Source organism: Amphibalanus amphitrite, unplaced genomic scaffold (genome assembly GCF_019059575.1).
Source record: "Amphibalanus amphitrite isolate SeventyFive unplaced genomic scaffold, NRLGWU_Aamphi_draft 000012F_arrow, whole genome shotgun sequence".
Lineage (NCBI taxonomy): Eukaryota > Metazoa > Arthropoda > Thecostraca > Balanomorpha > Balanidae > Amphibalanus > Amphibalanus amphitrite.
Window position 1 is genome coordinate 579,608 of NW_024881508.1, and position 11,270 is coordinate 590,877.

General features: G+C 49.7%; 1 protein-coding gene across 1 annotated transcript; it reads right to left on the reverse strand.

The window, feature by feature from the left end:
* Positions 1–59: 59 nt before the first annotated feature.
* On the reverse strand, positions 60–10,378 carry LOC122382846. The gene is made up of 11 exons (XM_043368704.1): positions 9,991–10,378; positions 8,217–8,429; positions 7,702–7,917; positions 6,819–6,893; positions 6,367–6,537; positions 5,605–5,821; positions 5,127–5,215; positions 4,672–4,788; positions 4,266–4,433; positions 3,613–3,826; positions 60–1,078 (listed from the first exon to the last, which is right to left on the reverse strand). The coding sequence occupies exons 1-11, from the start codon at positions 10,076–10,078 to the stop codon at positions 664–666; spliced, it is 1,983 nt and encodes a 660-aa protein (XP_043224639.1). The 5' UTR covers positions 10,079–10,378; the 3' UTR covers positions 60–663.
* Between the last annotated feature and the right edge of the window lie 892 nt (positions 10,379–11,270).

Consider the following 11,270-nt stretch of genomic DNA (forward strand, 5'->3'; position numbering starts at 1 on the left):
GCTTTGCTCACCACTTGTTGAATGTTCCCGGCTGGGACCGGGTGAATATATTCAGGCCTACGCTGTCTGCGTGTTTGGCTTTACAACTTGTGCCGGATCTATCGTAGTAGGAACAGTATCGTAGAAGTAGGCCGTGGACGCTGCTCACCTGGTGTTCTGGGATGTAGGGATAGCACCAAGCAAACTGTGTGTGCCTGGTCATGGTTCAGTGCTTTGAAAGCACACTTTTCTAGACTAGATTGAAATGCGCTGTCATCGTACATATTGCCTGGGAAGTCAAAAGACTAAAAGGGTATTTTCATGTTCAATTTATATCAAGTTGTATAGCACGGGGGGTTGTACATTGTACAGTACACATAAAAGCATTACATTGCTAAGCAATTATTGTGGAAGATAGAATGTGCATATTGATAAACAAACCACTGTCAGAAGAACCACAGACGATCTGTGCTGTCTGCACTGGGGACCCACCCTCGGTCTTTTCATCTCACTAACTAATGGAACCGTCCCTGCTGCATACATTTGGGTACAGCCCTCGCAACTACATCGCCACATCAAAGCTCTAGCTGTACCCGACCAGACTTGCCGTGGGCCACAATGCTCAAAGCTCTTTCCCCCTACCGGGGACCGTTTCCGCGCCTCGCAAACTTATGCTGTAATGAGTTACATCCCTCCAGTGCTGGTCACCACATCAGGGGGCGCCCCCGTTCGCTCAGATACCTGTCCTCTGGCATCATACGGCACAGCGTACTCATCGCCGACTGCGCCATCTTCCGGTCGGCCGGCGAAGCTCAGCTTCGGACTCTGCCGCTGCCCCTGTACCAGCGGCACGGAGTACTCGACGGCGAGGTTAGCTGGGCTGACGGCCGTCGGCGGGGGCTGGTCGGACGCGGACGGGGCGCGGTAGTGGGGGTTCACCAGACCGGCCGAGCTCACAGGGCTGCTGGAGGGAGGCGGCGGCGGCAGTAGCTCGGCGTTCCCCCGCCGCGCCGCCGGCTGACCGTACAGCCAGGAGGCCCGCGGGGAGCCCCCACTGGTGCTGACGGGAGACTTGGAGCCGGCCGCCGTCATCGGAGCGCTGAAACACAACACAATGTGCGCGATGGAAAGCAGCACTTGTGAAACAATGCCCACAGAAACACCGTTAGAGAGCTTAAGCGAGGGTCCCTGGCCCCGGTCTCTCTTCGACCTTGTCAACACCTGCCGGCAGCGATACACATTAACGTTGACGTAATCGTCGACGAAAGATTCGATACATATTAGACAGCGCATTATGTTTCTAGAAACTCATTCTCAAAATTTGTTTGTTTTGTTGGGTTAGGCCCTTTCGGTCTGACAAGACCATTTCAGAGCCGGAAGGATGATAGGAATTAGGGGGAGACATTGGTCTGGGCAGGCACCCTAGTGAGTCGCCGGGGCTGAGCCCGTCCAGAGGATAAGCCACCCAGCCCCAAGGCACTCACTGCACCCGGCTACGGGGTGCGCTCCCTCGGGAGCAGCGGTGCCGCTCCAAGGGAGCAGCCCGCATGAAATAAAGTTGCCTGTCCAGCCCGGAGGGGGGTGGCGGTGTAGAGGAGAAGGATTTCAGTATCCTGAGGATAGAAGCATGGAACGGTCCATTCTCAAAACCTAGACTGGACGGATAAGCCTACAATCGCGCGACTGTGCCGTGCGGTACAGCCTACCTTCAGGCGCTCAGTTATAGTGACATCTATCGGCAAGAGCACACGCTAAAAGTCATCAAACAGGCTACGATCTCGCGACTGTGCCATGTGGTACAGCCTACCCTCAGGCGCTAGCTTGAGGTGACATCTATCGGCAAGAGTATGCATTAAAAGTCACCGAACCGCCTGATCGAGCGACTGTGTCGTGCGGTACAGTCTACCCTCAGGCGCTAGCTTAAGGTGACATCTATCGGCAAGAGTATGCATTAAAAGTCACCGAACCGCCTGATCGAGCGACTGTGTCGTGCGGTACAGCCTACCTTCAGGCGGACTTTCTTAGTGACATCTATCGGCAAGAGTATGCACTATAAGTTACCTACGCTTGCGCAGCCATGTCATGCGGCACAGTTTACCTTCAGGCGCTAATTCGAGTGACACCTATCGGCAAGAGTACGAACTAAAAATCACCGACCGAGCCTACGATCGCGGGACTGTACCATGCGGTACAGTCTACCTTCAGGCACTCAGTCGCAGTGACACCTATCGGTACGAAAGCGCACTAAAAGTCACCGACCAGAGCCAACGCTCTCGCGACTGTGCCATGCGGTACAACAGCCTATCTTCAGGCACTCACTCGAAGTAACATCTATCGGATTCGGCACTATGGAAACTTTGGAAAGTGCCATCAGCCATGCAAAACGCTGATATCCATTTTACCAAACAGTAAGCATGGATTAGCTCCGTCATGATCCTGTGCCTAGGTAGGTAAATGAAAATCCACTTGTTGATTACGAGCGAGCGAGCGCAGCGAGCGAAGCGAAGTCTTTTCAATATAACGGAAAAATCTCAGTATGAGCGGCCCGGCCCGGCCCGGCCCGGCCTGTAACGCTTTTGAGAGGCTTATATCTCAGCAACCGCTGGACCGATTGGCCTGCGGTCTTTTTTGCTGGGTGGCCCCATCCCTTCTACCCCGTAATTGACTACTTTTGATACATCTCAGTGACCGTCGTGGCACGTGCCACGTGAAAAGTCAAGGTTGTTCAAGCTGTCTTGCAAAAGTAGTGATTTTGAGAGGCTCATATCTCAGCAGCCGCTTGGGCGATTGACTTGCGGTAATTTTTGTAGGGTAGCAGCATCCCTTCTACCAAAAATAGGATACTCTCGATGCATGTGGGTCACCCCCAGTGCACGTGCAAAATACAACAATAAGAAGTGTCAAATTTGTTCCCATTTTAATAACTCGGTAATTGCTGGGGCGATTTCGCTGACACTTGGCATACAGGTAGGCACCCACCAGGCAATGCATTCCCATGTGTTGCGGTTAAGGTGCTACTGCACGTGCGCACGTGCAGGGGGCGCTTCCAGATCTCGAGAACGGCTGGGCCGATTGCGCTCAAATTTGGTACACGGTTGGGGACCAGTTAGTAGAGTGCCGTGCAAAAGTCAGTTTGGACCCCGTTTGCACGTGCGCACGTGCAGAATGCCGCTTCCAGACCTCAGGAATGGCTGGGCCGATTGCGTTCAAATTTGGTACACCGCTACTCGCTAGCGACCGGCTAGAAGGGTGCTTTGCGCAAGCCCGTTGGAAGTACCCTCTCGCCATTCCGCACGTGCAGGGCTCACTATCTCGCTCGCTCGTTCTTCGCCCAAAAGGCGTTTTACTGGTATTACGATATATGTAACTGGACATAGCCGATTTGACTGCTAAAAAATAAGTCACGTCTCCTTCATTGGACCAGTAACTAACAACATTGATGTATGATCAATTCGTGAAACATGCATCACTAAGGTGCGCATGCTTTGGTCTGCACTTTTCTCTGGATGCCTAAAAGTGGGACGATTTGTGTATGTGCGCATGCTTATACATTCGCGAGAAAGTTGAGTGAATGCAACTAAAATGCATCTCCGTGAGCGTGCGTGCGTGCAACTGCATGTGCCCTCGACTGACCTGTAGGCGTTATCGGTCACCAGGTTGGCGGCCAGCTCATGGCGCCGGCCCCCGTAGCGGGAGAGCCGGCTCAGACGACGGATGTAGGTGTACGCCTCCCAGCCGCTCTCGTTGTCCCGTTTGTGTTTCATGTAGCTGGCCGCAGCCAGTAGAACACAGCCGAGCAGGAGCATCACTCCGGCCACGGCGCCCAGGGCAGTCCCCAGCAGTCCGTCTGAGGGAAACAGTCCCGATATAACACCGCCGTCCCCAGCAGTCCCCCTGAGGGAAACAGTCCAAATTCACCACTCACCAGCCTAAAGCGAAATAATAAATGTTCACAAATGTATGTAATCAAAAGTTAACTTGACCAAAAAATCAATCTTAATTTTATTTTCAATCTTATTTTATTTTCAACTTTCAACAGCGATCCCGATGTATTATCTATTGTTTTCAACTTTCGGTAAAACCCATACCATTAAAACGTTCCGTAGCTCACATCGTATGACACAATTAGTGAACTGACGTAACGATTGCATGCATAGGACACATAGCTGATGGCACCGACCTACCGTATTATAAAATACCACACAGTCCCGGTAAATTATTTCTTAAGGACAGAAAGTCGTCGTTTGATTTCCTCCGTTTCTGCCTCCGTTTATGTCGCCCCATACCTGTTGGGCAGAAGTCTGCCGGCGTCCAGCGGCCCTCCCGGCAAAACACGGCTCCTTCGGCGGTGCTGTATCCGGCGCATGTGACGTTGGCGGCGAGCAGGTGCGGACTGGGAGGAGGGTCGTACCGCTGGCCCGAGCCCACCGCCGGACTGCCGCACATGGACGGAGCTGTGGTGGCCAGGGTGCGGGTCACTGATAGCGGTGATAGCGGCAGAGTCGTAAAGGCGGCAAAACGGCTTATAAAAAGGCACTTCTCATGCAGAGAGGTAAATAGAAGGTTATGGTTGTGCAGTGTGCAACAATGCATCGCTATCGTGACTCCCTCCCCTACGGAAGGACAATATCGGCTTTAACTCGGCCTGCTATATGTCGTGCCAGTTGCTGGACCAAGGTTAGGCATACTGACCTGTTTGACAAATGAACATCCACTTCTCTTCGCAGGGCTCTGGTGCGAAGCCCCATCGTTTGATTTGTTTGATTCCGATACAGTACTCTTTCCCAGATGGCGGTGGGCTACTACCGTCTGTAAGTTCAAATGATCCCGTGAATTATAAAAAAAAAAAATCATCCCAGTCAAATCGGGAATACATTTGAAAAGTTCAATTAAAGGGCTCTTTTGAGTTTTGGGTACCTAGCGGTTAAAAACTGCATATGTGTTATTCAAATCACACCGACATTGTGCTAAACCGGTACTGACGCTAACTTCTTAAGCGTCTATGGAATAACTTCAAAAACAATTAATTTTTCTTTAGGTTATTGAGCTGCTTATTTTATATCGTTTTTCCATGTGATCTAGGACAATCGCTCATCCCATTGAATAAGGGATAGCAGCTTGTTTCTGTCATCCAGGCTTCAGCCTACCTTCAGCGTTGCGCGTCTGTTCGTCATCTTGATCTTCGCCTGCTGTCCAAATAAACTCGTTAGCCCATCTGTTCGCCAAACATGATTGTCTGGGAGAGAACCGTAAAACGATGTGTTATAATCAAAACATTCTAGAACGAAATAACGTCTACCTTCTGGCCATCTACGGACGTCCCTAGATGGTACTAGTAGTAAGCGCCTGCAGGTAGACTGCGCCGCAACACCTGCATTATCTCGCGACTGCATTGCAGCGCGTAGAAAGCAATTCGACGTTATGGCTCACACCTGTAAGGTGGCGTTACATTGTGAAGTGTCATTGGAAAGGATTCTTATGCTCACTGACAGTCGTGGGTAGCTCGATGAATCACATATCTTCAATGAGATAGACGGGTCCATATTTTTATTATCGGTAATTCTGCTTTTACCGACTGGTGCCAGCCTCTGATGGCTGTAGGACAGTGGGGAGGAGCGTAGTTACCTGAGCACGAGCTGGGCGATGTTGTGTACCCCGCTGCTGTGAAGCCGCACCAGCTGCCCGCTCGGCCCGAGCTGACGGCAGAGGGTGGCTGCGGCAGCCCGCGACAGCCGGTCGCTGAACAGGTGATAGCAGAGCGGGCCGGCCGCCCAGCTGATCGCCGGATCATCATCTGACACGACCGGTGACGGCGGTAACCGGCACTGCTGACTGGACACTCCTGAGGGTCAGTACAGTCAGTGGGGCGAGACTGCCGTGGTCAGAACTCGAGGTAGAGGCCTTCGTGGGACGGTGCGATTTTCTCTGAACTGCGCCCACAATCGAAGTAATGTTTCGGGGAAAATGACTGTCAATTTGAAACAAATTGGATAGCCGGTAGCTTCCGTGTTTCCTAGTTGTGAGGGTATTTGTACCAGCCTTGCATAACAACGTCGACATTTAGAGTTGGAAGTTGGAAGGAAGACTTGTAATCTGTTCGGTACTGTTACCAAGCGAAGCTTCCAAGCAAAACAGCAAGGGGAAGTGTTCTGCTTCCAAGTGCAGAACAGTGAAGAAAACCAGCGCTAATTAGCTCTCTTGCGCACGAGTAAGGCCCTCCCGAATATTGCATGACAAAAATATTTTTACGACCGTCATTTCTTGAGATTTAGTGCGTGTCGGCCTTTTCGGGGGTCAGTAGTAGTGTGAGGGTGGGGACGGTAATTGTAAGGACGTTATTCAGCAACGGGTAATCAGTTTTTAAACATCTTTTACACATTCACTTACCCGACTGCTCAGTGAGAAGCTGTACTTCAAGCACAGCTGCAGCTGGTAGGCTGGAGTCCGTCTTTTTGATGGCGTTCGATTTTTTAATCAGTATTTTCTTGAAGCACGACTTCGTAAGAAATGTGTGGACTGTAAGTGTGCCACTTTTCACGGAGCTTCCCCTTGAAATTTCTGAAAATTTCAGCAGGAATTGCCTGTGACAACAGCCCAACAAAAAAGACCGCAGTTCTGACAACCCAACAAAAAAGACCGCAGGTCTATCGGCCCAGCGGTTGCTGAGATCTAAGCCGGTTAGTAAAAACGCTCAGTAGCGGGCCGGGCCGAGCCGCTCATACTCGTACACATGTTTCCCGTTATATAGAGGAGACTCGCTATACGCTTCGCGCTCGCTCGTAATCATGGCCTGAATAGGCCAGGAGAATTGGCTTTTAGAGTAGGAAAAACCCACCTACCTGTTGGAGCCGGAAATCTGTCTGTCCCGTCGCAGGGGTCGCTCAGTTTAGGCTTCGTCACAAATATCTTCAGACCTAAAAACAGTGCGCAAAGAGCAGGCATGAAAATGTGTATAATTATGATGCAAAATTATTGATGATTCATTATGTTTTAACATTCAGTGTTTACTTATTATGTAAACGTTAGCGATGGCCGAATCGCGTTAAAAAGAACCTACTCGAATCACAATTGCCATTTCCGTCCGTGCCATTGCTTAGTAAGACTGCTTTTACGGTGTTACGAAAAAACATATGAGTTCAAATAATGCTATTAATTTATTGGTTGTGCGATTATTACCACCCGGTAGAAACAAACATAATACATTTCGTAATTATCGTAGATCGTAGGCGAAACTTTTAATATATAGACGCGAATGCTGAACGTTGAAAAAGAAATGTTCAACGTGACAAGATGAGCACGATAAATTATTTTACCTGTGATGAATAGATACTGAAATATTTTCCTGATGTTTAAGAAAAAGCGAAACAAAAACAACATAATTTGTGAAAACATTTTTGTCCATGAAAATAATTCGTCCATAGCACGCGACTCTTATGAGTGATTTTGGAAGACGGTTACGCGAAAACGTTATGTTGCAACAATTTGACGTTAAACAGTGTGGAAATGGTTTTTCTACCGCGACATTTTTTTTAAAAAGAAAATGCCTATTCAATAATATTCCGTTTTATTGCAAACCATTTTATCAATTCATTTAACTCTAATTAAGGACATACTTAAGTTTTCATGGATGTTCGATTTTTTTCTCAAACATTTAGCCATACTTAAACTCTGAAAAAATGGACAACATGTTTCTCAGAACATCTACAAAACATAATTTCGTACCATCGAGATCGTGTTCTCCTGTGGTGATGAACCGTATCTCGCGGATGCTGGGCAGCGTTCGGCTCTGATGTTCGGCTCCCAGTGACGGCACCGTGTACAGCTTGATGTCCTCTGAATACAGCTGATTCAGCTGACTCAGCTCAATGTGCGTCTCCAGACTGTCATCGACCAATGCCGGCCACCTCCTCAGACTCGTCTGACTGGCTATGTTGAGCACTGAAATAGAATAAAATGTAACGCAATATTCCTAACCACTCAAAGGTTCTAACCGACAACGGTGTTCTCAAGATCTCCGCAGAAGTGTCCAGGATTGACCGTAGCTACTGTTTACCCAAAATTGGTCATGATATTCATTCGTTGCTACCCTGCTGTAAGTGTAATCCATTTAAACAGACCGCTTTTTGCATATTTTTCCCCTACGCTAGCCGCTGTAAATGGATAGCTGTAATGTAATAGACAGATGTTGATAATCATTGATGTATACTCAGACTGAGCGCCGCCGGGTGTGAACTCACGGCAGCGCGGGGCGGCCCCGCTCCAGGTGCCATCAGCTCGACACGTCCTCTCCGTGAGGCCGACGGGCAGGTAGCCGGGGTCGCAGCGGTACCTGGCCACGGTGCCCTGCGGCGCCTCGGCCCAGGGCAGCTGCGAACTGATCCCGGGAGACAGCAGGACGGCACTGGATAGCGGCCAGGTGTCCGGGGTGGGGCACAGCGCCGCGCCACCGGCTGGAGAAAAACGGTCGACTTGCGGCTAACAGGTGCGCTCTATGCGAGTCATTTAAAGGGCATATAGTCGTGGGCTCTACATAAATATCGCTTCACTAACAAATGTTGGCTTCTCTGCAACGTTCATGATTTTTAACCCGCGACCTGGTGGGGGGGGGGGGCTATTTTTTGCCCCCCCTCCAGACTTTTCAATATATCTCCAGAACCGCTGCGCTGATCGTCACCAAACTTTCAGTACCCTCCCGGACATCAATTTTACACATCGTGACCAAAAATTTTTCCAAAGGCTATGATAGGTTGGCCGGAAATGACGTCAGAGTGACGTCATGTTCTGCCGTTTTCGACCCAAAAAAGGGTTTCGCGGGAAGAGCTGTCAGGCCTATAGCTTTGCAAATACAGAAAAATGATAAAGACATAAAAGCTGTAGATTGGACAGGGCTACAAAACTGCTATCTCGGATTTTTGAAATTTTTGGATTTTGACCCCCAAAAATCAAAAAATAGATTTTTTGGATATAATCATCGAAAAATCCTAAAAGTTTTTTGAATTTCGCCAAAACCGGAATATATGTGATAGTCCTTACCGCCTTCCATCCACATAACAAATTTGAGATTGATACCGCTTTTTTGGCGAAGTTATAGCGAAAAAACTGTTCAAAATTGATGACGTCAAATTTTCAAACTCAATTTTTAGCAGTTCTAGACCCCGTAGCGCAAAACAAAGACCACCATTAGACTCCCCGTGACGAGCTGCATCCAATCAATACCCATTTTATGCAAAACTATCAACTTTAAAATTTGACCTTTTTTGGCCTGACCTTGACCTGACCTTGACCTGAACTTCACCAGAAAGTGACCTAAGCCGTATCTGATAGTCTTATAACCAACACCATTGAGTTGGAAATGAAAAATTGGCCATAAAACATGTATCACACAACCTTAGTAAAGTTGGGCTCATGTGACCTGACCTGTGACCCTTGGTGACCTGACCTGTGACCTGACCTGGTATTGCCAGTGACCTCTAATAGCAACATATCCACTAGGCAACTGACGCCCTACCGCTGATTCTCGACAAAATGCGTTTTCCTCGGTGTTATAGCGCATTCCCTAGAAGACCCGTGAACGGTGAAACATGTCATCTTTGACCTGACCTGTGACGTCATCGGTGACCCCGAGGTCAATGAAATTTGGTTTCCCTCAACAAATTTGACAGGCCTTTCGAACGCCGTTTGAATCTTGCGGATCCGTCCAGTAGTTTCGGAGATACGAGGGGGGGGGGGCAAAAAATAGCCCCCCCCCAGTCGCGTTATAAACAGACCCCACCAGGGCGCGGGTTAAGCAGACGATGTAATTTATTTTAATCTATCGATGGGAGTGATTGTAAATTTGTAATTGCTTGTGTGGCCCGTAATCGTAAGTGAACAATTTATCTGAATGCATTTTTGTCAGCAGAAACAAAATTTGATTAGGGAACAGGACGTTAAGGCCAGGCTTAGGTATAACTGAAAGCAACAGCACCTTGTTCTATAGCATGCCTCATGCCCACCACCAAGGCCACATACCTGCCACTAGCGTCAGAGCTGCAATACTGCCGACGGTACGAATACTGCTGACCGATCGGCAAAGCACCCGCGCTAACCGTCCTATCATCGTACCAGCCGAGCAGGGTTTCCCAGCTGGATACCGGAGCACTACAGACGAAGCGCGGATTCACCGGCAGGCACTAATACCAGAGACGCACACTAGCACAACACCATCCAGACACTACCACTGCCACTTGCAAGGTAGGTACTAATGAAGACGCTTCCTCGGGCTGTTCTAGTCGAAATGATGACAAAAGGACGGTCACGGCACCATGGTCCCACGAAACACGCCTTTACAGTGGTAGGACCGACGAGGCACACCGCCTCTGCCTCTCCTCGATGATGAAAAGTCCGACTCGATGACAAACGGGACGGTCCCCTGCACTGAGGACTGACGGACGGACGGACGGACGGACGGACAGATACGGAGGTGTCCAGAACGGCTGCCCCGCACCGACCGCAGTGGGGGAGGGGAGGGGGGGGGGGGTCGGGTGCCCACTCCACTTCCACTTCCGGCCCACCCATCGCCTTTACCACAGACTATGTTGCAAGACTGTGATGTAGCTTTCAGTGCTCATGATCTGTGACTCTGTATAGCTTCAAAAAACGAAGCAAAATCAATGCTTTCCTTTCTTTGTTTTTGTTTTGTTGGGTTAGGCCCTTTCGGTCTGACAAGACCATTGCAGAGCCGGAAGGATGATAGGAATTAGGGGGAGACATTGGTCTGGGCAGGCACCCTAGTGAGTCGCCGGGGCTGAGCCCGTCCAGAGGACAGGCCACCCAGCCCCAAGGCACTCACTGCACCCGGCTACGGGGTGCGCTCCCTCGGGAGCAGCGGTGCCGCTCCAAGGGAGCAGCCCGCATGAGATAAAGTTGCCTGTCCAGCCCGGAGGGGGGTTGCGGCGTGGAGGAGTAGGATTTCAGTATCCTGAGGATAGAAGCACGGAACGGTGCTTTCCTTTCTCGAATGATCGGGCTTTTACGTTACGACTTACCGAACTATGTTCCAGTTTCTGAGCTCCTATTCCCTGACCTTCGCCGTTCCTATGGGCTTTCTTTATTCCATCTTAGTCGCCATCTGAACACCATGGACTGAGGGGAGGGAAGGGGAGGGGCGTTTAAGGCCACTTGGATTATCTACGAAACTTAACATCGCAGCGATACGCGCAAGACGGTGTTGGAAACGTTTCGCCGAGACGCATTTACAGAAACTTTTGAAATTTGAGGTCAAGTAACTGATCAAGGCCCGTTTTTTATTC

Coding starts and splice junctions, on each gene's coding strand:
- LOC122382846 (XM_043368704.1), bottom strand. CDS start 10,078: ATGATAGGACGGTTAGCGCGGGTGCTTTGCCGATCGGTCAGCAGTATT. Junction 4,434..4,671: donor GATGTTCATTTGTCAAACAG/GTCAGTATGCCT, acceptor TGGCCACCACAG/CTCCGTCCATGTGCGGCAGT. Junction 1,079..3,612: donor GTGACCGATAACGCCTACAG/GTCAGTCGAGGG, acceptor GTTGTGTTTCAG/CGCTCCGATGACGGCGGCCG.